Below are 26,920 nucleotides of genomic sequence, written 5' to 3' on the forward strand. Positions count from 1 at the left end.
ATGGTTATCAATAAATCTATTAGTGGTAATCCATTGGTTACCAATTAAAATTCAAATATTTTAACCCTCAGGTACTAAATTAATGTTTAATTTTCCAATGGAAATCATTGTGTGGGTGCTTAGGTTCAATTTAAAATATTGAACGACTATATAACAAGATAAAATTGTATTTTATTATCTTATACTTTAAGTGTTTAGTTGTCTAGCTACAATTGGATTTATACCAGATCTACCACTAAAAATAAAATTATGTAGTTCATTAGCTTTCCTTGGCAACTCCCAAGTTTAAATGTTAGGCCATTTCTTCATAGTCACTTTCACTCAAAATTTTGTCATCACTCACATCATTTTTACTTTCATTGAATATGTTCTCCACTAAAACTCTCAGAAAAGACGTCATTTTACAGCAACTTCATTATACCATGATGTTATTTTAGATGGCAACTAATCAAATCAAACAATCAACAGATGAAATGGTAAACAACAATCGATTTTGATAGAGTTGACCAGCTTCAAAATCAAAAGGGTTATGTTTCAACAGACCATCGATATAAGAGTATAGACAAATGCCAAAATAATTAGTATCAGAAATATTTTTCTACTCCAAAATTACAAACTTATCTTGATGGGCAGTGCCCATTATCGGTAATTACGCTGATCCTAACTGATGACGGGAAATATATGTCATTGGTAGCCAATGGGTTAAAGCTAAATTTGTTTGTATTAAACTATTTCAATTTTTGTGAAACTGGCCGGTCTTTTGAAATGAAAAATCTGAGAACCTGTGGTCCTAAAAGGGTTTATTTCTTTTTCTATTTTTATTTAATTTTGTCCATTAGGGTTCAAAATGTCCAAAAATACTCACAAACTTTAGCACTTTTAACAGATGAGTTTTTAGTTATAATAATCTTTTGTTTTTTAATGTATTTTAACAGAGAAGTTGTTAGGTTGTTTTCTTATTGTGTTTTGTAGTTGTTTGTTAGTTTTTGTTGCATTTTAAATTATATTTATATATTGTATATTAGTTAATTTATAGTCTATATTTATTTATTAAGATGTTGACTTGATGTCTAGTATATTTTATCTGAAAAGACTACCTTCTACAAAGTGCATTGGTCTGTTCTTCGAATAGGAATTAATTAATTTCAGTTTCTGGGCTCCATAATAATTTATCTTTACTTACAACATTTTAAACTTTAATTTTTAGGCTGTAGATTATTACGTTTTATTAATCTATTAGTATACTAAGGTAATTAGTCACCATGGACTATATTTTGACTGCATGTTTCAGTTAAAACTGCTGTACTTAGACTTTGTTAATGATTGTAATACATTAATGTGACAATAAAGATATTATTATCAGTAACATAGTACCTAGGTATCAAAAATGTTTTCCATTCCTTATGCATTCTTACTGAATACAGTTTTTTAATACATTTCAAGTTGGATTTTAGTTCACATAGACTACAGTTAAAATGAAAATGTCTGTTTATTAAGTTGTTGAATAAAATTAACTTTTATTAATTAAATTATCTTCTTTTTCAGATGTAAATGAAAAGAATAATATTGTGATATTCTATTGCCATCATTTGTTTCATGAAGAATGCCTTCCACCTCTACAACTTATTGTGAGCTATACATCTTGTCTTCATTATAGTTTATATTTATTTAATAAAAATAAATTTATAATTTGTTATGTAATAAATAGAAGATAACTCAGTCCACATAAAACCGAATAACACATATTCATTATGAATATTTCATATATACTTAAAATATTTGTTGTCAAAGTATATATGTCCATTTTTATCCATAGGCCATTAGAAAAAATTAATTTTTGAACGCACACACAAGGCTTATCAAATAATAGGAAGTGCTGAAAATAAAGCTTAAATGCTGTCCTTAACAAAATTATATTATTTCCACCTCAAAGCTTTAAAAAAAAAACATAACTCTAATTTCATATATTGACCGTTTAACAAAAATAAGGCAGCTTTGGAAAGATCAGTAGTGAAAGATGCCCCAAACAACATCTTAAAGGACAAGCAACCATTCATGGTTAAAGAACAACTGATCCTTTTAAAATTTCTGAACAACTTAACTCTTATTTCACAAATGCAGCCCAAAAATCATTGGCCAACACTGTATCAAGTATACCTGATTTAGGAGTTCTACATAACAATTGCTATAATATTCTTATTCTCTGGCCCACCACCCACGCAAAAGTTATCAAAATCAACACATTTCTGCAGTAAAAAAACTAACTAGCTTTGATGAAATATCTTCTAAAATAATAAGAACATTTTGAAAAGAACTCACATATCATATGACTGACATAATAAATCAATATTTTTCTCAGGTATTCTTTCCAAACATCTTGAAAGTTGTAAAAGTTTATCCAAAATTCAAGATGGATGAAACAGGAAAACAAAACATTACTGACCAATATTAGTTTTGATTCTATCTAAATTTGTTTAAAAATCCCTTTCACAAAGCATTACCTAATGACAAACAATCTTATACCAGAAGAACAGCATGGATTTATTTATGCCTGGATGCTCTACATCAGCTGTAATTCAGATTATATAGAAAATCTTATTGAATCTTTAGAGCAAGTTAGTACAGCAACTGCAGTTTAACTAGATTATAGCACGGCTTTCAACAGTCTAATCTATGAAATGTTATTATGCAAGGTGGAAAATATAAGTCAAACAATATGGTTTAAGAGCTATCGCACCAACTGAACATTATCTGTTGAAATAAAAACAATATGATCCAAAATATCACATCTAGCAAAATAATTGTGACCAGAGGTGTGCCAACTGTTCTGGGACCAATTCTTTTCATATTATATGTAAGTGACCTTTCAAGCTAACGTACTGGATACAGCAAATCATTAATATGTGTGGCTTATTCTCCAGAACCAGACACTTGAAATACAGTCGTACATTGCAGTTAATATGGTTCAATAGTACTGCAAATAATCTGGTTCTAAACTAAAGCAAAAGTTAGAAGATTTTCTTTGGAAGAAGAAAAATAAGGCAGTTGAGATAACTGAACTGACTAAAAGTGTACATGGCAAAATATCTTGGAGCACTGATCGATGACCAACTATACTGGAAAGTCTTCCCTGGTGTAATCATAGCTCATTGCTTCCAACAGCAATTAATGAAGACCATCTACCAATGGTTGCTGAATTGACCATACTACAGTCTGGAGGAGATTGTACATGGCTCCTATGAACTTTTAATTTTGAAACGTTAAATCAATTTTACGGTAATCACATATTTTGGACATTGTATTATTCATGACTAGACAAAAAATATTTAGGTTGAGTTGATTCATCTCAAGGAGTATATGAATAAAAATGTATTTATAAATACAAAGAAAAAACATATCAGGTTGTGTTTCCACTTTAGGCAATGCAATTACAAAATGAAATTACAACATAGAATAATAAAAGTATACAGTATAATACTGGATAAAAGAACAATTACAATATGAATATATAGATGGTAGATAAATATGATGTTTGTAAAAAAAGTATTGGACCTTATCTTTTTTGCTGAAAATCTGATGAATATAAATCAAGCGGACTTATATTAGCAAACCTTGAAACTTCATGTACATTCAGGCCCATACTCAGAACAGTTTTTCTCTGACAATTTTACTGGGGCCTGGGTCGAGCCTAGCCACTCGTCTATTTGAAGGGACGATGTCAACAGACATCGGCGGGACATGGTGGCGGGACATGATGAGGTCCAGCCGAATATCTTTTCCAGGGCCTGCCAAAACTGAGTAAATGCGTGAATTAGCTTGTTAAACTTAAATACCTGCCTTTATTACTGATACTGTGTGTAGTAGAAGTATAGAAATAGTACCAAAGATCACTACCATAATCGGGTATGCTGTATATGTCTAATTGCTCACATAGTAGAGTTTAACACACATAGATGTCAGTGGCAGTGCAGTCTGAGCACTGCCCAAAAACAGCAAAACCATTAATTCAAATATATGCAAATTGGATGCCTAACCGTTGTTGGTCAAGATCTATTTCCATTTGGTTTACATTGAGCCTTGAGACAGCTCAGACAGTGATGGAAATGCTGACTTCAAATAGTTTACTATGGACAACTTGTTGGTTTCAATTAATTTTTATAGACACTTTTTCATTTCATATTTTTAGTTTATTATGTAAATATTATTTATTTATTGTTTTTATTTTTTTGTTTTTACTGGGGAGGCTCTTCGCCAGAGCCCTTATGGACGAGCTATCACTGACTGAGGGATAATCTCCCCATCATTTAACTGTACTAGCCTCTTTCGACCAATATTCCTGCTCATTTTACATTTTATTCTTAAGATAAGATTTTTTAAAATTTTTAATTTCTTCAATGTCTGAAATGTTTGAAACCATTAATAATATATAGAGATGTTTTTATAGTCCTCATATTGAGCAGCTTATGTATATAAATATGTATATCAAATATTGTTATGTTTCAGGTCAGTTGTGTCATATGCAATTCTCCAAAGACCAACAAATCTTCAATATTCAATTCTACTATAAAATAGACTGAAATAATAAATAAAAACCAAATTTAATTGAATCTACAGTAAAAGTACACTAGAGCCAACAAATATTTTATTTTAAGAATTTATCTACAATTTTATAATCATTCATAATTTTTATTATTTTGTGTTATAATTTCTTTCCTTGTTTACCTTTAGGCAAGTGTGAGTCATTTAGAAAAATCTGAAAGTGGGCCAAACAACAGGGTCTCAACACTAATCACTGAACGATACCATACAATGCAATTTTAAGACATAAGTAAATTAATAATCATTTAATGATTTGTTTGAACAAAATTATTTTCCATACAGTTATACTCTCCATCAGAATCAATACAAAATAGCAAAATATTTTGTTGGTAATGTCAATTCTATAAATACGTAAATGTGTACTGTAAACAAATGTAAAACTAAGGTAGTAATGCTTATAAGGTACGTTTTGTCAATATCCATTCAATATGTTAGTTTTGACAGACTGATTACAAATTTTTCAATCCTGCATTCCAATTGGCGAAAACCAATTCCCCATTCTTGATTCTGATTCCACCATATATAATACATTCTGATTCTTTACGTTCTGTAATAGAACATAATAATGGCCTGTTGTAAAGAAATATGTGTACAGAACTTTTCTGGATTGTATTGTGACAAATTTGTTATAACTAACAACTGTTCTCATAAAATCTATTATATCCCTCTCCCAGTCACATTTACTTCAGGTATTCATGGTGCTACCAGACCCAATTAATTTGCTCTGTCAGCCTCCCTCAGTCAAACTATGTTGTGTAAGCAAACCAGCACATTCTGTTATTGTTGATGTCGATTATAACTATATTATTTCTAATTTGGTTCAATATTAGCGAATGTCGAAGCAATAAGAAGGGTTTCTTTATAGCAAACTACCCATAGTAGTTCAAAATATTGCCACTATATCGCACACTTATTGTTTCAGTCAGTAAAATAGAGCTTGCCCATCTGTGTAGTGCAGTAGCAATGTGGTGCTACCCATACTGATCCAAGTCTTGTGTTTGGGTGAGAGTTAAAGGAATGTAAATTAGATCTATATTTATTGTAAAATTATGTATTTTCTATGTGGTTTTTCTACTGATGGTGGGCTAATAAATAAAGTAATACACATTTTGTATTTCTATAGTAAGTCTTAGTTTCTTGCATATTCTGTTCTGATAACCACCATTTAAAACCATTCAAACTGTCACTGAGGTATGCATGGTTAAGAAAGCACAAAGAACAGACACTTAAAACAAGGAAGGACATTTTCCAGTTGTCTTTTTTTAGATTGCAGGTTTACAAAATTCTTATATACAATTCAGAGGCACTCTGCGTCTTAGCATAATAATAATTTTTTAATTGTACTAAATTTTCCAACAATTTAAATGCTGATTCCATAAGTGTATGTAACCGCAAAACTTCGTAAGAACATGGGCCCTGTTTCACGTGAATTTTCTTTGAACTACTGTATATTGTAATCCCTGTTTTTATGGATTCTCTATATTCTGTAAGGTTAGGAGTTTAGTTGCACAATTCAGTGCTAGAATGTATGTGATGTATCAGCTTAATGACAAAGCTGAAGCTGTTCACTTGTTTTGCAAAAATAAATATTCAATCTTGCAAAAACATATTTTAAAGTTATAAAATAACTGCACATGTTTTAAAGTATCATATTGAAATAAAAACTGCAAATTGTAGCACATTTTATATAAGACATCTGTAAAAAAGATTATATATATGTATATGCCACAATTATTTTAAAATTCAAAATTAATTTAACCATTTTTATATTAAAAGAAAGAAGAAAACATGGAAAATACATGTATGTTATCACTTTTTATTTTGGTACAATCTTTTACTTCTAATTTTTTTTTAACGCCCAACATATAAAGAGACATGGAATTCTGGATGAGCTCTAAAAATAGTAAAATACTTAATTAGGTTGATAGATTATAATCACTTCTGCCTGCTTTGGTGACTAATACCAGTTTCTACCTGTTAGAAAAGGGTTTCGACACTCAATATTATTACTTGGAATAAGGTTTTCGCTACAAACTTATGTATTATAACTGGCTTAAGATCATTTTTACATTCCGTAGAAATTAAGAACCTTGTTGTTCTTTTTAACTTAAAAAAATTCACAAATTTCAAATTATGTTGTCAAACAAATTTTTGTATTAAAATATTGTTCAAAAAGTAGTGAAGGATTACTTAGTTTGCCTTCTTTGGGGAGGGAGAACAAAACCAGGAACAACTATATTAAAGTCTTCACTTGAACAAGCATTTATTGCAAGCACACTTGTGTTCTTCTTTAAAGATGTTGTTCCCTTTCTTCTCATGAGACTGCTCTCATCCCTGCTTATTGATATTTATGAAACTACTGTCTATTAGCCTGGCTAAGTTATTATTCTCTGTGCCTAAACACTTGTGCCAGTAACCCTTTGACATAGAATACAGAGAAATTTCAAAATGCACCTTACTCCCCTACTTATAGATCAGTCCCCAAATATAGATCAGTCACATTTATGTATACCAAAAATATATAATTTTGATTGTATAAAATTCTTTTGAAATATTTACTTCTTTTTGACTAATAGAGGATGTGACACTATGTATTATAAGAAGTTATTTATTTGTGATACAATCACTGTACAATATCTATGCTTATGAATGATTGTTTGTTTTGCAACGTATGCTCATGGTACAATAAATTGTGCTGCTGTCATTGTGCTTTGTCATGTTGTATATTTGCTCATAACATGGTCGTTGTGCTCATAACATTTAATGTGTGGTTATTTCTTTGTATGTACTGCAATTGTTGTTCTGTCTTTTGCTAAGCTACCGTTTGTTCACACTATGTCATGTCACTCACTTGGCGTTAAATAGCAAGAATCAATGCTGTGAAAATCGATATTATTGTTCAATTATTAAATCGAATTCTTTTACTAACAATCGTTAAAATTTAATATAAATCAATAATGTATGCAGTAAAACATTATTTTTTACCATATTTCACTTTTTTAAATATAAAGATGTATTTGAAGAGGTTTCAGGAAGTGTTTTAAGTTTTAGACTTCAAACTGTTCACTGCCTTTCAAACTCCCTGCTAAATACTTCAAATACCTGACAGAATTTATGCTAGTATGGATAATTTAATAGCTGATCACTTGCTATCACTTTGTTTATCTTTCTTCAAACTTGCCCCTTAGACTTTGCTAGCCTCTTAATTTGAGATATCGTAAAAATAGCATCTATTACATATATAGACTGATATATTTGTTTCATTAATTACTTTTGTTAACAAAACACTTCATTAAGACCTATTTCACGTAACCACTTAAATGTAAATTTATCATTTCATTCAATCGTGCAACTAGGGCTAAATTACAAGTGAAAAATTGGTTAATAAATAGCATTGTTGTAAATCACATCAAGCCAATTATAATTTATTTCCATATAAACCAGTAAAAATTATCAATTTTTGGTATATGGATTATTCATCCAGAAACTAATAGTAATTTGTAATTATCAGACTGTAGTGCCTGCAGAAAAGTGTGCCTCAGACAATGAGTTTTTTGTTAAAGTAGAACAGATATATTTTTGTAGCCCTAAAAAGGAGAGGTCATTAAATAATATTATATTATGGTCAACTATTATCTGTAAACTTAGAAAAGGAGTATAAAACAATATTAATTACGTATTGATAATGATAACTACAGTTTATGATAAATACAATTTTATATCCAAATATCTCATTAAGGTTAGTAACTACAACCGGATGGTAGAATTATAACTGTTGTTACAATGAGATACATGTTTCTCCCTTGTCTGTGATTTGTACTGTTGTAATTATGTACTCATACAATAGTACTCACAACACATAATACTCATATGTTATGTAATATTTTACTATAATTACTGATTTTACCTCATGAAATTACATCTGTATTTTAACTGTACACTTAAAATATTGCAAATTTACACAAGTATTATTTACAACAAACAAAAACGTAAATCTAATACATTTTAGTTCTCTACAACAAAGAGGTTTATCATCGTAATTATAATATATTTAAAGTTTTTTTCATGTTCTAAAGATTAACTGTTTGTATTAAGCATATTTTATTTCTTCAATGCAATATTGTAAGCTGTGCTGTTTGTATATTTTGTTCAAATGTGGATGGTTGAGGTTAAGTATAACCAAATAGTCTTGTGTATCTTATTGTGTATTTATATTTTATTGTTTTGTTACTACTTTCATAATCTGACTTTTCCATATATTGTATATAAAGTTTTTATTACTCTTCAAATAAAAGTCTGTTTAAACTGAATTATTTATTTCCAAACGTTTTGTATTATATACTGGGCCTTGGCCAGACAATGCACAATTTAGTCTACTTGCTATTTGAAGGAGTGTGGTAATACTTCCTCAAATACATATGAATAAAGAATAGTACTATCACAAATGCATAACAAAATATTTTAATCATTCCAATATTCACACATGTTAGCTTATTTAAAATAATTAACAAATATTGACAGAATTGATACTATACGAATGATATGACATGATGTCTATTAAGAAAGCCTTTAATTTATTTCATAGATGTAAATTATTTTTAAGTTTGATTCTCTCTGGGGTGTCACTTTAAGTACTAGGTCCAATATATGCAGGGATTGCCTTGAATAAATTATTCTATTGCATTCAATAGTAAAATAATTTTTGTTTCTTATGTTGCGATCTATATTTTTTATAATTATCCTGATTTTGCTATCCATATAAAACTGCCTGAAATACGTATAAACTAAACACAGTCAATATCTTTACATGATTTGTTGTATTTCATAATTAAAATCATTCTTTTGCTTTTATGTGCCATATAAAATTTTTGTATAGATTAAAGTGAGAAGTTTTACTATAGATCTGCAGTCTGTATTGAATACATGACTGCATGGTTACAGTATATAACATTAAATGAGTTCATGTATTACAGCAATAACATCTTTCATAATGCAAACAACCCCAAACCCAATCTGCTGCATATCATTCATTTCAACATGATAAGTCCATGAAATCTGATCATTAATGACAAACCTCAAAAACCTTCATACTTCTGTTATTTTTTAACTTTGATTGCTAGTTTTATTTTAATTTTATATAATTCATTTTTGTCATATTGAGAACCAAAGAAATGTTCTAAACATTGTTGTATGATGTCTATTAAGAAAGCCTTTAATTTATTTCATAGATGTAAATTATTTTTAAGTTTGATTCTCTCTGGGATGTCACTTTAAATGCTAGGTCCAATATATGCAGGGATTGCATTGAATAAATTATATTCTATCGCATTCAGTAGTAGTAAAATAATTTTTGTTTCTTATGTTGCAATCTATATTTTTTATAATTATCCTGATTTTGCTTTCCATATAAAACTGCCTGAAATACGTATAAACTAAACACAGTCAATATCTTTAAATTATTCTTTACATGATTTGTTGTATTTCATAATTAAAATCATTCTTTTGCTTTTATATGCTATATAAAATTCTTGTATAGAGAAATGAGAAGTTTTACTATAGATCTGCAGTCTGTATTGAATACGACTGCATGGTTACAGTATATAACATTAAATGAGTTCATGTATTACAGCAATAACATCTTTCATAATGCAAACAACCCCAAACCCAATCTGCTGCATATCATTCATTTCAACATGATAAGTCCATGAAATCTGATCATTAATGACAAACCTCAAAACCTTCATACTTCTGTTATTTTTTAACTTTGATTGCTAGTTTTATTGTAATTTTATATCATTCGTTTTTGTCATATTGAGAACCAAAGAAATGTTCTAAACATTGTTGTATGTTAGCCTAACTTTTCAGGCCAGAAATTTTGAGGTTAAAATTATCAACAGATACAGGGTGTAAATTAAGTCCTGATACACCTGGATATATTCCAAACGGTTTCAGATATCAATGTAAAATCTTCACCATACCTATTAAAATACTGTTTTAAACTTTTTAGATGGTAAAAATATTTTACCAAGGGGTTGAGGGGGATCACATTAAATTTTCAAATTGCAACCCCTATCTTGTGACATTTTATTTGAAAAGTAAATTCAAAAGAAACACAATAATATGAAATAAAACATCTCTACGATGATCCTAGCAAAATTTATGGGCATACAACCCCTTACATCTAAGGGTGTAAATTAAGTCCTGTTACCCTTGGATATATTCCAAACAGATTGAGATATCAATGTACAACCTTCACCATACTCCTTAAATTACTTTTTTTGAGTGTAAAAAGATTTTAACCCCCTTTTCAAAGAGTGGTAGAATGGGTAAATTTTAATTTTCAAATTACAACCCCTATCTTGTGACATGTCATATTAAAGGTGTATTAAATAGAAACACAATGACACTAAGAAAACACCTCTGCGTCATTTCTAGCAAAAGTTAAGGGCAAAAAAATAATCTGTAAAGACAATGCTAATTTCTTGCGCATATTAACACAATGTATGCGTGATTTCGTTTAGTAACACTTTGAGGGGCCCAGATTATCGCTTTACGTAGTATCTAATGTTTCTGGTGAGCATAGTTTTGTTAAGAGGTGTCTTTCTAGTTGGCATTATAATGTAAAGAATTATTTGCCCATAACTTTTGCTAGCATCGTCGTTGAGATGTTTTGTTCATGTCATTGTGTTGCCATTGAATAGACCTTTAACCCATTGAGGAAGCAATTAACCTAGCCTCTCTAGGACTGAATGTTAGAATTGATTTTGGCAAAAATGCATTGTGTACCAAAATATTAATAGAATGAGTTTGGATAGAGATAAATTTTTCAAGATATCGTATTTTAGTCTATTTCGTTGCTCTACAATAGTGTTGTTGCTTTGTACCAGTAATTTGTTATTTAATTTTTGTAGTATGTATTTACAAATTTGTTTAGTAAGAAAAACAAAAAATCAAAAGCAACTATCAATATTCTATTACTTTGTTTGTTTATCTGTTTTAATAATTTTTTATTCAAAACAGCACAATGTTTTATACTTGGAAAACCAGTTTTTATTGGATTACTTAATTATAAAGCATAAAAACAAAACAATCAAAATTCATTTACATTTTTTCACTTTTGATGATTTTATGTTAAGCTCCTGAATTAGTGGTCTGAGAGATGAGATAAAACTGTTTGTTACATTCCATTGTTATTATTAAAAAGATAATTAAAATAAACTGTTTACATTACATAAATGACCATTCATTTACTTTTTATAGTTCATTTTTGTGTTACTCTTTGAGTATCTTTGATATCTCAATATCACACTGTCCAAGTATCTAAAGGGGATCGGCCTCTCCTTTAAAAAAACAAAATCTGTCTACTACTAAAGTACGCAAATTGTCTTGTACCATGAGGTAGCGTAAGAACTAAAAACTCATTCAACAACTATATACAGTTAAACACTAAACATTGACAACATGATACATAGAATGTAAGCAGAACATTGAAGTGACGAAAATTGAGCATATGGCAAAATGTAAACGATAACAAAACAAACTATTAGATGTGGTTCTAGTGTGCAAACATAACAAATCGAAACGGAATGATTGCTCATAAGGATGCAGGAGGACTCAAATCTGCGATCCAGTGGAAAAAACAAACAAATACGTGATCATTAGCGTCTAGAAAGAGCACAAGTGACGCTTGGGCAAGTTCCCCAATGGGTTAAAATGACTTGTCACAATATATGGGTTGCAATTTGAAAATTTAAAGTTATCCCCTTAGACTTATATTTTCATAGAAAGACCTTGTACTAATATTATAACAAAGCAATTGGGATGGACTGATCAGATTTTTGGGACATGTAATAGGCAAGGATGTAGGCAGCAAGATAATCCAAGGGCCCCCTTCCCAAATTTTCAATTTCTTTTTTAGTTAACTATTATTATTATTTAAATAATTCAGTATTACTGACATGTACTGCTGAAAGATCGTTCTCAACAAAGAAACGGGTCAAGAACTTTTTACTTTTTAAGGAACAAATTGGGGCCTTACTCTCTGTCCACTATGGGGAAAATATCAGTTGTCTGAACCCTCCCAAATTTTTCCTGGCTACGTTTTTAGTAATAGGGTCTTTAGTAGCATTCACAGCCTCAAACTTTTTGCTCTGTTTTAACTAGTGTGATGTGCATAATGATATGAATGTCGAGCTTTCAGACAGACTACAAAGAGCTCAAAACTGTTGCACTAGATTTATTTTCAATCTAAGATGGAGTGATCATGTTACACTTTTTTAACAGCTATCCATAATGAAACTGAATGTCAAATTCTTGTTCTTCTTCATAATCATACTAAATTAACTACTTATCTGTCTAAAAGATTTTCATTTCTAACATCAGTGAATGATCTACTCATAGGGGAGCATCTCTTGTATCAATTCCTATCCATCGTTCCAGTTTCTCCAATAAATCGTTCACTGTTACTGCCTGCTGACAATAAAAATGCATTTCTTGATGATATCAAAATATCTTGGCATTTATTCTCGTTTCAAGGTAGAGGTCAAGGTGTACCGTGTCAAATATTGCGTGGCTGTGATGAGGTCTGGGTCTCCGGTGTCATACTTCGGGGCTAAATTTGTGAATGATTTGAATGGATGCTTTTTAAAATTTAAAAACTTATTCATCAGTATGTTGTAGGATTATTTTAAGTTGTGTTATCATAAGTTATTTATATTCATGGTATTTTATTCAGTTATGTTCTTTTTAAATTATTTTGACTTGTCTCTTTAATATTATAGATTATATTGAAGTTAAATGTAAGAGAGGACTTTATAGCCCAAACTTCACTTCCAGTAAAGCCAATTTCATTTCCTTATCCAGTTTTAAATCATTATACAACAACTTATTTTTATTAACAGATAGACTCTTGATAAAGGAAAAAAAATATTGACTTGCCTACTTTAAATTTGTTATTGTAATTCTAACCAATTTCTACCAAAAACAAGTATTTAATCCTTTAAGTGCTGGTAATGTTTCCTGAAACGCTAGGTAAAAGCTATTATTATGATTATGATTCAATAATAAGTGCCTTGCAAAACATAAAGAACATAATTTAAGTGGTTTATTGTAACAGCAAAGGCAAAAATTTCAAGCCTTTTAGGGTTGGTACACTTATACAAGATTACACTGATCTCGTCAACTTCCATCCAAGTCAACCACCGTTAATTTTAATACAGACCAGGAAACCTCTAAGTTTATACCAGGTCTGTTTACCCTTACATCAGGTGTGGGAATTCAACCTGCAACTCCAAGGCCAACTTCTGTGTCTGTGAGTAACAACACAATGCAGATATCCCGACTTCAAGTCTGGGATATGCAGATGGCTCACTCCCTTATTGCTTTTGCAGCATCCTAATGTATCGCAATCACGACTCAGCACTTTTAGGATTAAAAGTGATAATGTATTCTTTTATAAGTTATAATAGTATTATTTTTAAACTCATTTAATCTTATTATTTTAGCTCCCTTTCATCATGATCTGATATTGCAGTAATAATGGTGTTCGCTTGATACTAGGCATGTTGGTAACTAAAGTTGTCAATGGCTGATTTGAGATTCAGTTGAAACTCTAGTAGATACATTCATTAATTTTGGTGTTGTAAATTGAAAATATCCAAGAGTAATTTTCTTAATTCTAAGTTATACTGCATTCATTATGTCTAGTATTTACTAATAATGGACAGTGTTTATAACAAAGGTGGTGTAACTGACAAGTGTGTACGGTGCTTGCCTCATGCTTCATTAAAAATTAATTGATGTTAAGCTTTTATGTGCACAGCAACACCAAATATACAGTGTCTTATACAAGGTAGAGTACACTAAACCGTGTGTCTCTTAACGGGCTTTGTTCAAGTATTCTTGACGGCATTGTGAGGGGTTAAGAAACCCATATATCCTATTATCGAAATACTTCAACCTGACATTTGCCAAAAAGTACCAAAATTTACACTTTGAACATGCCAAGGTGACTGTTGCCTCCTGCTGTTAAGACAATGTGAATATCCTTCATTGCATCCCCTGAAGGAATATGCACCATCTAAAAATGCACCGATTTAACTCTAAAAGTCTTGTTGCATCACCTGATGTATTATCTCAGTAAAAGTCAAATTCTAAGTTAGTATAAAAAAGTTTATTCATGTTTTGCAGTGATCAGTTCTCACAAACTATACGATTACACTAAGAATTGTGCTATGCCGTTTGAGTTCTGATAGGCTGTTGTTGGTGCACCCGTTTTGTTCTTCGCTCTCTTGTCCTCGACAAAGTAGCAGCAGCTTTCCGTGTTTTGTCAGTGGAGAGTAGTTTTGTGGAGAAACAGAGTGCATCACCTACAGATGGGCCAAGGGATCGGCAAGTGGTGACTGGGTGGCCACCTGATGGCATGCAGTGAAAAAAGGTGTCTTTTCCAAGAATATTGGGCTTTCTCTTGGAGCCCATCCTTCAATATTCTCTTGACCTAAGAGGTAAGAACTGGAATATTTAGTTGTCTCGTGGTTATATTAAAAGGTGTTCAGATAGTTCAGTTCTTTTAAATCACTCACAAGACGACAGCGTGTAGGTGAGGTTAATGTTTTGTGGATGGCTAGTAAAGCCTCGCCTGCGTGCTCAGATCCCTTGGTCCATCTCTATTTTGTGTTCTGTGCCTGGGAGAATCAAGGCTGCACGCACAGTGTTGTGTTATGATAATTATTCATACAAAGTAAATTCTAATGCAAGAGGGCAGATTGAGTTGTAAATATTGATGAAATACATTTTCTTGTGCCTTATGTGTCTCTACCTTGCAGAGTACACTTACAGAGTTTGCTGTCCCATGTTAAGGGTACATGGGCATTACCTGTACTCACAGCATCATTTTCTCCTTTTAATAAATTTCAAAGAATGATTTCCTGTATCAAATATGAAATTATTTAAACTTGTAATAACTTAAACCATTATTATTAGTTTTAGGATTACCAATATGTTTAAAAAGTTTCTTAATATTCAACATGTTAGAAATAGGCAAGTCCAATGAATCTCTTGGACATGAATGGTGGAAACACCATTTTATCACAGTACTTTGTGAGAGGACTAGATACATTATCCATAATGCTAAATGTGATCTATATTCTTTTCTTCAGTAAATTTATAAATCTCGTAGTTATTCTCAATTTCTTATGACTTTTTGAAACTCAGTAAATATTCTTGAATTTTTCTCAATAAACTGATTAACTGATTTTTCACTATCAGCACCTCTTTGTGTGTGCACTTAGTACTGACTAATTGATGATGTATATTTAAAATGTTTGCAACTCGTAGATGCACATAAAACCATTTTATACAACAAGCATTCTTTTAGCAAAATTAAGAATTTGGTTATTTTTAGGTATTTTTATAGATATCTGCCTATTACAATCAGTTTCATTGAGATTTCTGAGAATTTTGTTCATTTTTGCAAATCACTGCTCTCAGAACAGAAAACCACCCTAATGAAAACATTCATATATGTATAGTCGTATTGCAGTCTTGTGAACATGATAATTGCCATAATATTTAGTTGATTCAAACTAAACTTGATGGCAATAGTTTTACACATACCTTGAATAAGTTTGTTAGCCAGTCTCAACCAATATAATGTTTCAAAATACCAGCTATTCATATTTTTACAACCTTTTTGATCAAATGAAACATACAAGATTTATTTTTAGAAAATATAAATTTTAACCAACTTTTATAATTAAGCATGTTTCAATGTATTTAGCAACACACAAAAAACCTAAACCCCTCTTGTTTAAGTTTTCATATGCTGGCAATTCAGAGTTTATGAAATGAATAGTTATAGTCCAGTTATTAGACATCTGAGAGCAAAAGGTAGTGTTCAGGATTTCTTAACAAACATATTTGTTCCCACCTGTTTTTTTTTATATCTCATACAGTTTAAAAATGGCCACACAAAGTTTTGAAAGTGTGTAATATATATATTTAGATTTATATATTTATTTAAACACATATGTGAAAGAAACGGCCAAATACAAAATAATTGAATCGTAAAAAGTGAGGGCTCTGTGGTGTAATGGTAGCACATTCACCCGGCAAGTGAGAGATCCGGGTTCGAGTCCTGGCGGAGCAAGTACTTTTTGTGATTCAATGTTTATTGAAATTATATATATAATTTTGATAGAAGTATATGATGACCGGAAATAAGGCAATTTTAACAATATGGAGAAAAATAAGGAAAAGTCCAATTATTCTGGCAGGGTGTCTATTGGTCACAGAAGTGCTGAAAAAGATAGGGATTTTAATGAGGGTTAATGGAAATCATAAAAAAAATAAAGGATTATGACTATGTCATCAAAATTTTCTGTTTAAAATACCAGTTTTATGGTATTGTGATAACTAGTGATGTGTAGAAACCAAATCTCGAATCTACAGAATCTTCAACAAAAATTGAGGTTCGAAAGAATCTTCAAAAATATTAAGGTTAAAAAATCGGTTGACGGAATTTGAAAATAGAATCTGCGGAGGCTCCCCGCTTCATTAATTATCAGCTGATCGTCAGTATAAAAATACGTCGAAAGTTATAATGGGGCCTGGCTGAAGATCAGTCCTGCAAATGTGGCCAGTCAGACTCACATAATGAATTATTGTTCCTTGTAGTCATTTTTTTGTAAAATTAACACAACTAAATATGATTAGATAATACTTACCTATTATTGATACTTATACATTAAACTTAAGCTTTTTGTTCTTATACCTAACAAATCTTAGTTTTATCAAGGAGCTAACATTATGCCATATGATACAGAATTTTATCTTTGAATGAGAGACGGAAGATCTGGTCCAAAGAGTTAAATGACAATACCTGTGAATAGCTGCTAAACTATTTAATGTTAATCTTCATGAGACTCAGGCTAGTAGACAGGAAGATTTACATTACCTTTACTGTAAAATTGTTGCATTTTATCATTATTATGGAATTATGTACTAATATAACACATAACTATCATGAATTTCCTTTTCTAAAAAACTTTAATCATAATATAAAATAGTTAATGCAGTTGTTCAAGATTTTTATTAGTATACCTTTATTTGTAACTAAAATATGAGTTAAGTAATTAATACACAATGCATTTTTTATAAATTTGATATAAATAGACTTATAGTTTTTATACTCTTATTTATAATGATACGATAATACAAACCAACATTTTAGTACTATACTTACATGTATTAACATTTAAAAATCAATATTAAATTCAAGAATATTTGTTATTAGTTTATTCATGTCATTGATAATTATCAAAAATCCATATACTGCAAATCTTTTTTGTACACTGAATAGTTACTTCACTTATAATTCATATATTCATTAATTGATATTCGATTACCTGAATTACATATCACAGCATTGATTAAAATATTTTACAGCAATAATCCTGTAATAAATTGATAAGGCTATTATTTGATGTTGTTGGAAATCATCAAAGTTATTGTAATGAATTAATTGCTTTCCAATAACTTGGTTTTGTGTGGCATCACCTTGACGGACGGCTGATCTAACCGGACTGGACTGATGTCTTCTAGTATATCATCTTCTCCAGTATCAGACACAATAGAAGATTCTTCTGAGGTTTCATTTTTTGATACATCATAATTTTCAAATGTTTGAGAAGATCGATCTTCAAATAAATAACTTTTGTTGAGTATGTGAAGGCTTCTTCTCTGCGGTGGATGTTCAACAGCTGTAATATTACTTAAAGCTTCAATGTGTCTGTTGTACAAATATTCATAGACATCTTGAAGGTAGCGTTGAAGAATTTGTCCACTTACAAAAGGTCGAACATTGCTGCTCCTAAGGAATTGTTCGTGGTCACGACAGAGTAAATTCATTATCACCTGTTGAGCTTCTTCAGTGCTAGAGAACAATTGAGGTTCTTCTAGCATGAAGAAGTCAGCTTTCTTCAATGTAAGTAATCTAGTTTTGATCTCCATCGGTAACCTCATAATAGGATTTTGTTTGGGAACAGTTCTGTTAAAGACCTTTTTACAATCTTGCCCATGTAAATCTTTGCATCGGTCCAGATGTTTTTGTATTTTTTTAAAGGGTACTTTTTTTGACTTTGAACCTTCACACAAATTTCCCTTGGTAACAATATTCTTTCCTTCACTTTCTTCTTCTCTCACACAGAACGGCCGAAACTTGCAGTATCCCCTTGTTCTGTAGGGGTTGCTCTGCTCAATAGCAACAGTTCTCCCGTACACAACAAAGTCTTCAATACCACTTTCAGTAGACTTTGTTTGTAAATTTGAATTGATTACTTCATTTACTATATTTATTTTACCAGAAATGTTCCTTGTTTTTGTTTTCTTCTTTAGCTTACTCTGTTGACAAGACGTTATCCTAATATCAAAATCCAGTTTAAAATCTGATTTTCAAATTTTTAACAAATGGATTTTCAATTAGTAAAATAAACAGGTTTCACATGTTTTCAGCAGTTGACAACTAATAGGTGAATGTTATTAATTCATGAATAGAATGTATCAGTAACCATACAATGGCACTAAGAACGTTACCTGCATCAAGAGACTGTTGAGCACAACTGACAGAGTGGGGTGTAAGTGTAGGTCACAACCCACCACCCACTCTACGGTAACCAGTACTGTACCTTACCTGCATTTGATCATCTTGACCTGACGTATTGATCATCAGATAAGTGGAAACCAATACCCGGTGAAATTGATTGTACATTGCTGTCATAACCTGCACTAACACACTTCACTCCCCCACCCATCCTCTCTCCAGCCCTGACCCCACAAATCTAACATTGGCTATATCATTTGTATATTTAACACACACAATTATAATTGCTGAATGCTACATGAAATGAAGTTTCACTGACTATTCTAAAATTTTCATATTACTTTAGAGTTTTAATTAAGAGAATTAACTGCATAATAAAAATAAAATTGGTTTATTTTTTTAGATTTAGCAAAATTATTACGGCATTTCCATTAAAAAAAAATAACATTTGAAAATCTGGGTCTTAATCTCTTTTCAAATATTGATTGAATATAGGTTTAAGAGAATTCGTCACTCGAAAATGTTGCTTCTACAAAAAAAATTATATATATATATATATATATATACATATAAGTAAAATGTAAAAAGTTTGGATTTTAATGTAATTACTACCAATAGTACACATTACCTATTTTATTAAATTAAACAGTACTTTACAGTAGTATTCGTATTTTTTCCAACTCAAAATAACTAAGCACCTAAAACCCAAGCACAAAAAATATAATTTTGAAAAAAGATCTAGGTTTATATGAATTATAATTTAATAACCAATAAATATATATATATATATATATATTATAAACAAAGGTTATTCTCTGAAATATATAAAAATATCTGCTTGCTCCTTAAGATAAAAAGTCTACAATTATTCGAGTTTTTGGCAAAAAAAAGACAAGATAATTGAAGAGGAAGAATGATGTCCAGATGAATTTGAACCAATGAAAAGCCTCTCTAGAGCTTTGTTATGTCTCAAAATACTTTCTTCCATCAAACATGCGTTATAAAATTCTTTCTTCCTGAGCAACTGTACCATAAAGTCAGCTAACCAAAGTTATGTTTTTTTACCGTAAACCAACTAATTTTTGCACTATTTAATATTTAGAATCTGAAGATAATTTTATACATGAACCCAAACTTTCACAAAAATAGTGCCCGGCTTCCTTTCCATTACGGTTTTTTATGCTCCTGTTAACTATGAGGAGAAAAATGTATAAAAACTAAAAATTACTATTATAATGTTCATAATGAGAGTAAAATATAAACTACCTCACTGAAATGTTTTTAAATGTGGCTGACAGAAAATAACCTAGTGTTTTACCTGTTTTTTAAAGTCAAAATGTATTATTTTCAATCACAGCATAACTCTGAAAGTATAACCACTACTTATAACTGAGTGAATTATTTTCAGAGGCTGTAATTTAAAAGTTAAGGTTGATTTTCATTAGATATCGTAACTGTTTTCAACTTGGCTGACATGATCTGATTTCTGCCAATCAGCAGTCAAAAGTTGTCCGCTTGAATTTGTGTTTTGTTTGTTTGGTAGTTTAATTTAAATACTGGTTTTCATTCGTAAATTGCTTTTTATTATAACATTTATGTATTAAATTTGTTTTATTGCCATTTATTAATTTACAAAATACACATAACAGACTTGATCATTAAATGTACTTTTTTGTTTTTGTAATAGTAAAAAATTTCCAAACATGACCTGCACATATTATTAATGAAACAGGAAATAATACATACCATGTAAATTTGTTTTGGAATTAGATAAGCAACGCTATTAAAGAGGAAATGTATAAAGAAAAGAGTTTATTTGAATCTCTCTGTGATTGTCAAAACCCCCAGTGGGCATGAAATATCACATTTTGGCTATTTATTTGTTTCTATGAAGAAGAAGAGGAAGACCCTTCTAATCTGGTAAAGGTAAGCTTGCTCTTCCTATCCTATAACAATTCTCATTTATTGAAGTAATTTTTTGTAAATGACATTTTTGAAGTGTAATTTGTAATTCATTATTGACTTCATCTGCTTTGGGTAGATTCATTATTGACTATTCATCTGCTTTGGGTAACAGTTGGTACTCTATATAGCATAATATGATGTAAAGAAATATAAATAAAATAAATAATAAGCTTTCATTCTAGTTCTATAAACTGTTGATGTAATCAAAAAAATGCATAATGTCTCTACATATGCATGTTGAATACCACCATTGAAAACTTTTAGATAGAAATTAATTGATGTCTAAGAAGGGCCGTAAAATACCTAATTGTTGTACAATATATTATACACAACCAAATTTAAATATTAATAGCTCAGAATCAGTTATAGTCCTAAAGGAAACCTGCAATGAGTGTTTGTAAAGCACAACTTGAGTACACATCTACGGATGAGGTCAGGATGCATTTCCACCAAATTTTAAATTAAATTTTCTTTTTTTTTCAGAAATAAAGTGAACTAAAATATTAAATCTGATGGTCTTAAAATTGTACATATGGGGCTTTTAGTCACCAAGGGTCAGTTATCACCTTCCAAATTTCTTGATAATAAATATAAACTTTTCTCCCAAAATTTTGTTCTGGTTATTTCACAGAGTACCACAATTTACTTTTAACATATCAGCTCCATCCAGCCAAAATATTTTAACTTTTATTGAATATAAGGTAGAAGTCAATAACTCTTTTAAGATTAATATGAAACGGTTAAGGTTATTGTCCTCTAAATTACTTTTAAATTTCTGAACTAACCTTGAAATAATTAATTATCAAAATCTTATAATAAAGACCTAGTCACTAGAGAAAGTAAAAGTCAATTAATATAATATGTATATAAAAAGCTAGGTTTTGAAATAGAAGCAACATTTCAAGTGAACAATGTGAGCTGGCTTTATATTGGGTATCTCTTCTCCCTCCCCATGCCCACAGTACAATGTCCCTATCAATTTATTGCTTATGTTTGTATCACGTGTTGCTCTCTGACATGTTTATTTTTATGATATTGCTTAGTTTTCTCTATTCATAGTATTCTTTATAATTTGCTATATGACAGTGACCAATAAAAACAAACAATAAGTGAGCAATTACTTATTTTATAAACAATAAGTGAGTAATTACTTATTTTTCCTGAATAATCATGCATTTAAAAAATTTAATAGTAGTATTAATACTGTCAAAAATAAATTGTGTCATAATTACTTATTTCCAGCCTCCTACAATGTTTAGTATTAATTTTGTTTCTTCACCCTATTTAACAGTCCCTGTCTTCCCAAAGATTACCAATAATCTGGATTTTACTCATCTTACTTAATGTTATGTCACCACCTGTTCCTATTTTAACATAGTTCACATTTTTATAGCTGGCTGTTAGTACTGGTGATCACTTTGACTTTTCTCACTTAAAAGTAGTCTTAAACATCTTTTCTCCCTTGTTTTAAATTGATGAATTATGGGAGATGTCTCATTTTAAAGATATAGTTAACGCACATCCAAATAATTTTTAGGTTTTTAAATATTTGTATTGGTTATTTGTAGAAAATCCAAAACTTTTTATACTTCTTTGATTGAATATTAAACAAAATTTAATTTTAAAAGAAAAACTAAAAAAACATTTGGATGCTAATTAATAATATCTTTATATTAGACATTTCCCCTAATTCAGAGACCAAAAATAAGATTGTGCAAGTGATAGAAATTTAACATTGATCTTATAGGGTAGGTCATTTAATTTTGAATGATACCTCTGGGAATATTGGACCCAACACATTGAGGATCACAAATAAGAATGTTCAAGGCGTCTTAGCTAAGCTCAGTCAGTATTCTAGAAGTATCTATTGAGCTTGTTTCACCTAATATTCTCTGTTGGTCTGAACATTTTCTTAATGAAGCTCAATTAAAACTGTTTAGTCTCTCTGGGTTCATGAACTCTACAGACCTCCATGTAACTTCTGTTGATAGTGTGGATATATTTATTGAATATTGTAATGAATATCTGGAGTCATTTGAGAACCAAACCAGAGAACTATTGTACCCAAAAGAAACCAGAATTATTTTTTAAAAGCTATATATTTTTAAATTTTTTACAAAAAACCCGAATTTCCTTCAAAATACTCTCCACTACGACTAATAAATTTGTCCCACCAGTGTTTCCACTGTTCAAAACATTTTTTGTACTCATCTTTAGAAATGGCTGACGGCTCCTCCTCGTTTTGTTCTTGCCCTCTTTGATGTTATCAAATCTGTGTCTTTTTATGCTTGGAAACAAGAAAAAGTCAAATTTCATAAGTTTACTTTACAAAGTAAACTTTTTTAAAATCTACATCTATATCCAAGTTTAACAATCAAATTTCAAGATACAAAATATGTAGATTACGTCAAAGAAAATTCAACAGTGAATGATGTTTTATCATAGAATCAAGTATAACTGAGAAAACACATTTTTTAACAGTTGTCTTCATGATTAAGAAAAAACACATTGGGATAATTTGACCAAATTACAGAGGTTTATAGTTAACATTTGAAACTAGATAAAAAATAATGTCTTAAAATAAAGTACTACATGAAAATCTAACTTATAATGACAAATTGAAAATACAAAACTTACACAGGGAAACAAAGTGCATTTTTTGACTCTACAAATTACACAACAATGAGTACATAGTTTGATTTTTAAAGTTCATAATTGTCAAACAGCTGTTCTAATAGCTGTATTATTGTAATCAGCTGAATAATAATTTATTTTTCAGAAAATATTGAATTCATTATTAATATTAATTGAAGCTTGGTAATTTAAAACTAAAAATAAGGTTCCTATAAAAACATAATTAAAAGAAATTAAATATTTTTTAATTTTGATACTTTTAGAAATTATAGTAAGTTATTTAATTCAAATTCATTTAATAGTGTATTGATTTAATATTAAATTACTGAAAGAAACAAATTACCACTGTTAGACATCAAGTTATGCAGAATCAGAATCATTTTATTGTCGTCCAACAATTACAAAATTGTATTGACAAAGTCAAATATGATATTAAAAATATCACTAAGTAGGCCTACAGAGTCTAAAATAAATACAATCTATATCTATGTTAAAAGTTTAAAATTGTAAGTCACTAAAATTAGCATTAAAAATCTCATCTACAGAATAAAATGTTTTCTCTTGAGCCACTCTGCAACAACATTCTTAAACCTACCAACAGAAATTGATCTAGCACTTAATGGTAACTTATTGAATAGCCTAGCTCCAGTTATTGCATAGTTCTGTTGAGTTTTACTTAACCTAGCATATTGCACATCAATTGTATTTTTAATTCTAGTGTGTTCATGGTTAAAGCTTCTAAGATTGAAAGAGTTGAGATTTTCCTTAACAAAAACTAAACTGTGTAATATATATATACATGGAAGTGTAAGTATACCCAGTTCTTCAAAAAATGGCCTACAGGACTCATTGTCACTAATTCCTACTATGCAGTGTATGGCTTTCTTTTGCCACTTAAACACAGTCTTGGCTCCACTAGAGTTGCCCCACAGTAAAACCCCATACAGAAGGTGTACATTAAAGAAAGCGTAATATGCACTAATGACAAGATTAAGACTTGTATACAATTTTAGTTTTTTTAGTAGAAATATTACTCTTGCCAATCTAATACATAAATGGTTTGTATGGATTCCCCAGCTAAGCTTTGAGTCTAAATTGATACCAAGTAGTTTTACAGACTTATTTACAGAATTACGTAAACTAAAGACAATTTCCTCGGTCTTGTTATTATTCACAGTTAATTTATTAGCAGAGAACCAGAGATAGGACCTTTCCCTCATATAGCCCATAACGACATCATTTAATTTTGAGTCTCTGTCTGATGATAACAGAGTAGTATCATCAGCATACAAGACAACCTTACCAGGGACAAATTTAGGGAGATCATTAATGAGGACAGTAAACAAGAAGGGGCCCAAGACTGAGCCCTGGGGAACCCTGCTTGCCACCCTCTTAAGTCCTGATCTCTGGTCACTTACTTTGACAAGCTGAAGTCTATTGCTCAAATAAGACATAATCAAAGACAAAGCATTGTTCTCCAGACCATAATATTTCAATTTTTGAATGAGTTCATCATGAGGTACAACGTCAAATGCCTCACTTAAATCAAATAACACAGCAGCTGTTTCTTCCTTATTTTCAAAGCTATTCAATACATAAGAGACAATATTTTCTACAGCTTTAACAGTTGACAGATTTTTCCTAAACCCATACTGAGATGAAGAAATCAAATTATTGTACTCAAAGTAATATTCCAATTGGTTTTTCACAATAGTCTCTATTAACTTTGATATAACGGGTACTAGGGCAATAGGCTGGTAATTGTTTAAATTCATTTTGTCACCCTTCTTATGTATAGGTACTGTTATTGTTATTTTAAGGCACTGTGGATATATTCCATCAGTAAGCACCCAGTTTATCAGGTGTGTTAAAGGATAGATTATAGCATCTAATATTTCCTTTAATACAAAGTTGGAAAGTCCATAGACATCTTCTGATCTGGAATTACTTAACATATGCTTTTCATGTAATACACTTTTTATTATAAAAACGCACTAATTTTTATCTAGTTTTAAATTTTAACTCTGCAATTTTAACTAATGCACCCCTCCAATGAGTTTTTGCAATAATCAGGGAAGACAACTGTTAGAAAAAATAGTTTCAGACGGAGAGTCTGAAAACTAATATTTTAGCATTACATAATTAAGGGACGGCTCCTTTGAATTTACCTAAACATTGCCTACATATTTTGTATTTTTTTGTAGATTTAAAAAAGTTAACTTTGAAAATTTGAAACAAGCAACTGCAGTAAGTTAATATTTTGCAGGTTGATGTGTCAGTATTATGTACCCAGGAGGGTTCACTTCTAGCTGATTTATACCTTCCAGTTGAACCAACACTGGGCAGCAAAAACCAATGTCACTTAAATTTGGGCAACCCTATAAATGTCCAGGAGCATCACTAAACACAAATGTCGAGATTCTGGGTTGCAAGGGCAGTTCTATAGGTCTAGTCTACTGTGGGAGATGACTGTTGAAGTTGGAGTGATTCTCTAAGAGTCAAACGTTCATGCTAGTCTAGACTTAAGGGCGTGCCTGTTTTGACTGGAGAGGTTGGTTCATAGCTGGCTTCCCCTTTTCCGAGGGTACATGACTGAGATTAATGCCCTAAATTCTTCCTCATGGATCTCAACAGGAGGCGGCCCCTACCCCAACCTTAACCATTCACAATATTCTGTTACTCCGGAAGCAGCACAAAGGTTCTTTTAGGTCTAGGTGCAATTTCTAAGCTTCTTGTCCTAAAGTCAGTATGATAGAGGTCTCTAGGTTTCATGAATTTATCGTAAACTGTTTGTGAGATAATAGTTATTTCCGAAAACTCATATACAGAAAGACAACTTCTAAATTAAGCTAGAAAGGGCACACGTTATACATTATTAGTTAGTTTTACCTCATGATACAATGTAGTACAGTTTGATTAAATGATTGCAAGACATTATATATTGTAAATAAAAATTAAATTTGTTTTATCAAATATTATGCAAATAGTAGCACACTTGCCCGGCAAGTAATGTGTGTGTATAAATGTATAAAATAGTAACTTTTGAAAATGTTATACTTCTCTCTGTATTTCCACTCTGAGAAGGATTAAAGGAAAGGATTCTGAAATTAGAAAAACATTAAAAGA

The 26,920-nt window shown here is 30.5% G+C and overlaps 1 protein-coding gene across 1 annotated transcript in view; it reads left to right on the forward strand.

Moving 5' to 3' along the window:
* LOC124362596 (vacuolar protein sorting-associated protein 41 homolog) overlaps nucleotides 1-8,909 on the forward strand; it is a 39,814-nt gene extending 30,905 nt beyond the window's left edge. The window contains exons 18-19 of the mRNA XM_046817242.1: nucleotides 1,546-1,628; nucleotides 4,504-8,909. Of these exons, the coding sequence (XP_046673198.1) occupies nucleotides 1,546-1,628; nucleotides 4,504-4,572 (152 nt within the window). The 3' untranslated portion in view covers nucleotides 4,573-8,909. The remainder of the gene's footprint in view (nucleotides 1-1,545; nucleotides 1,629-4,503) is intronic.
* Nucleotides 8,910-26,920: the final 18,011 nt, after the last annotated feature.

Source organism: Homalodisca vitripennis, chromosome 5, assembly GCF_021130785.1.
Source record: "Homalodisca vitripennis isolate AUS2020 chromosome 5, UT_GWSS_2.1, whole genome shotgun sequence".
Taxonomy (NCBI): Eukaryota; Metazoa; Arthropoda; class Insecta; order Hemiptera; family Cicadellidae; genus Homalodisca; species Homalodisca vitripennis.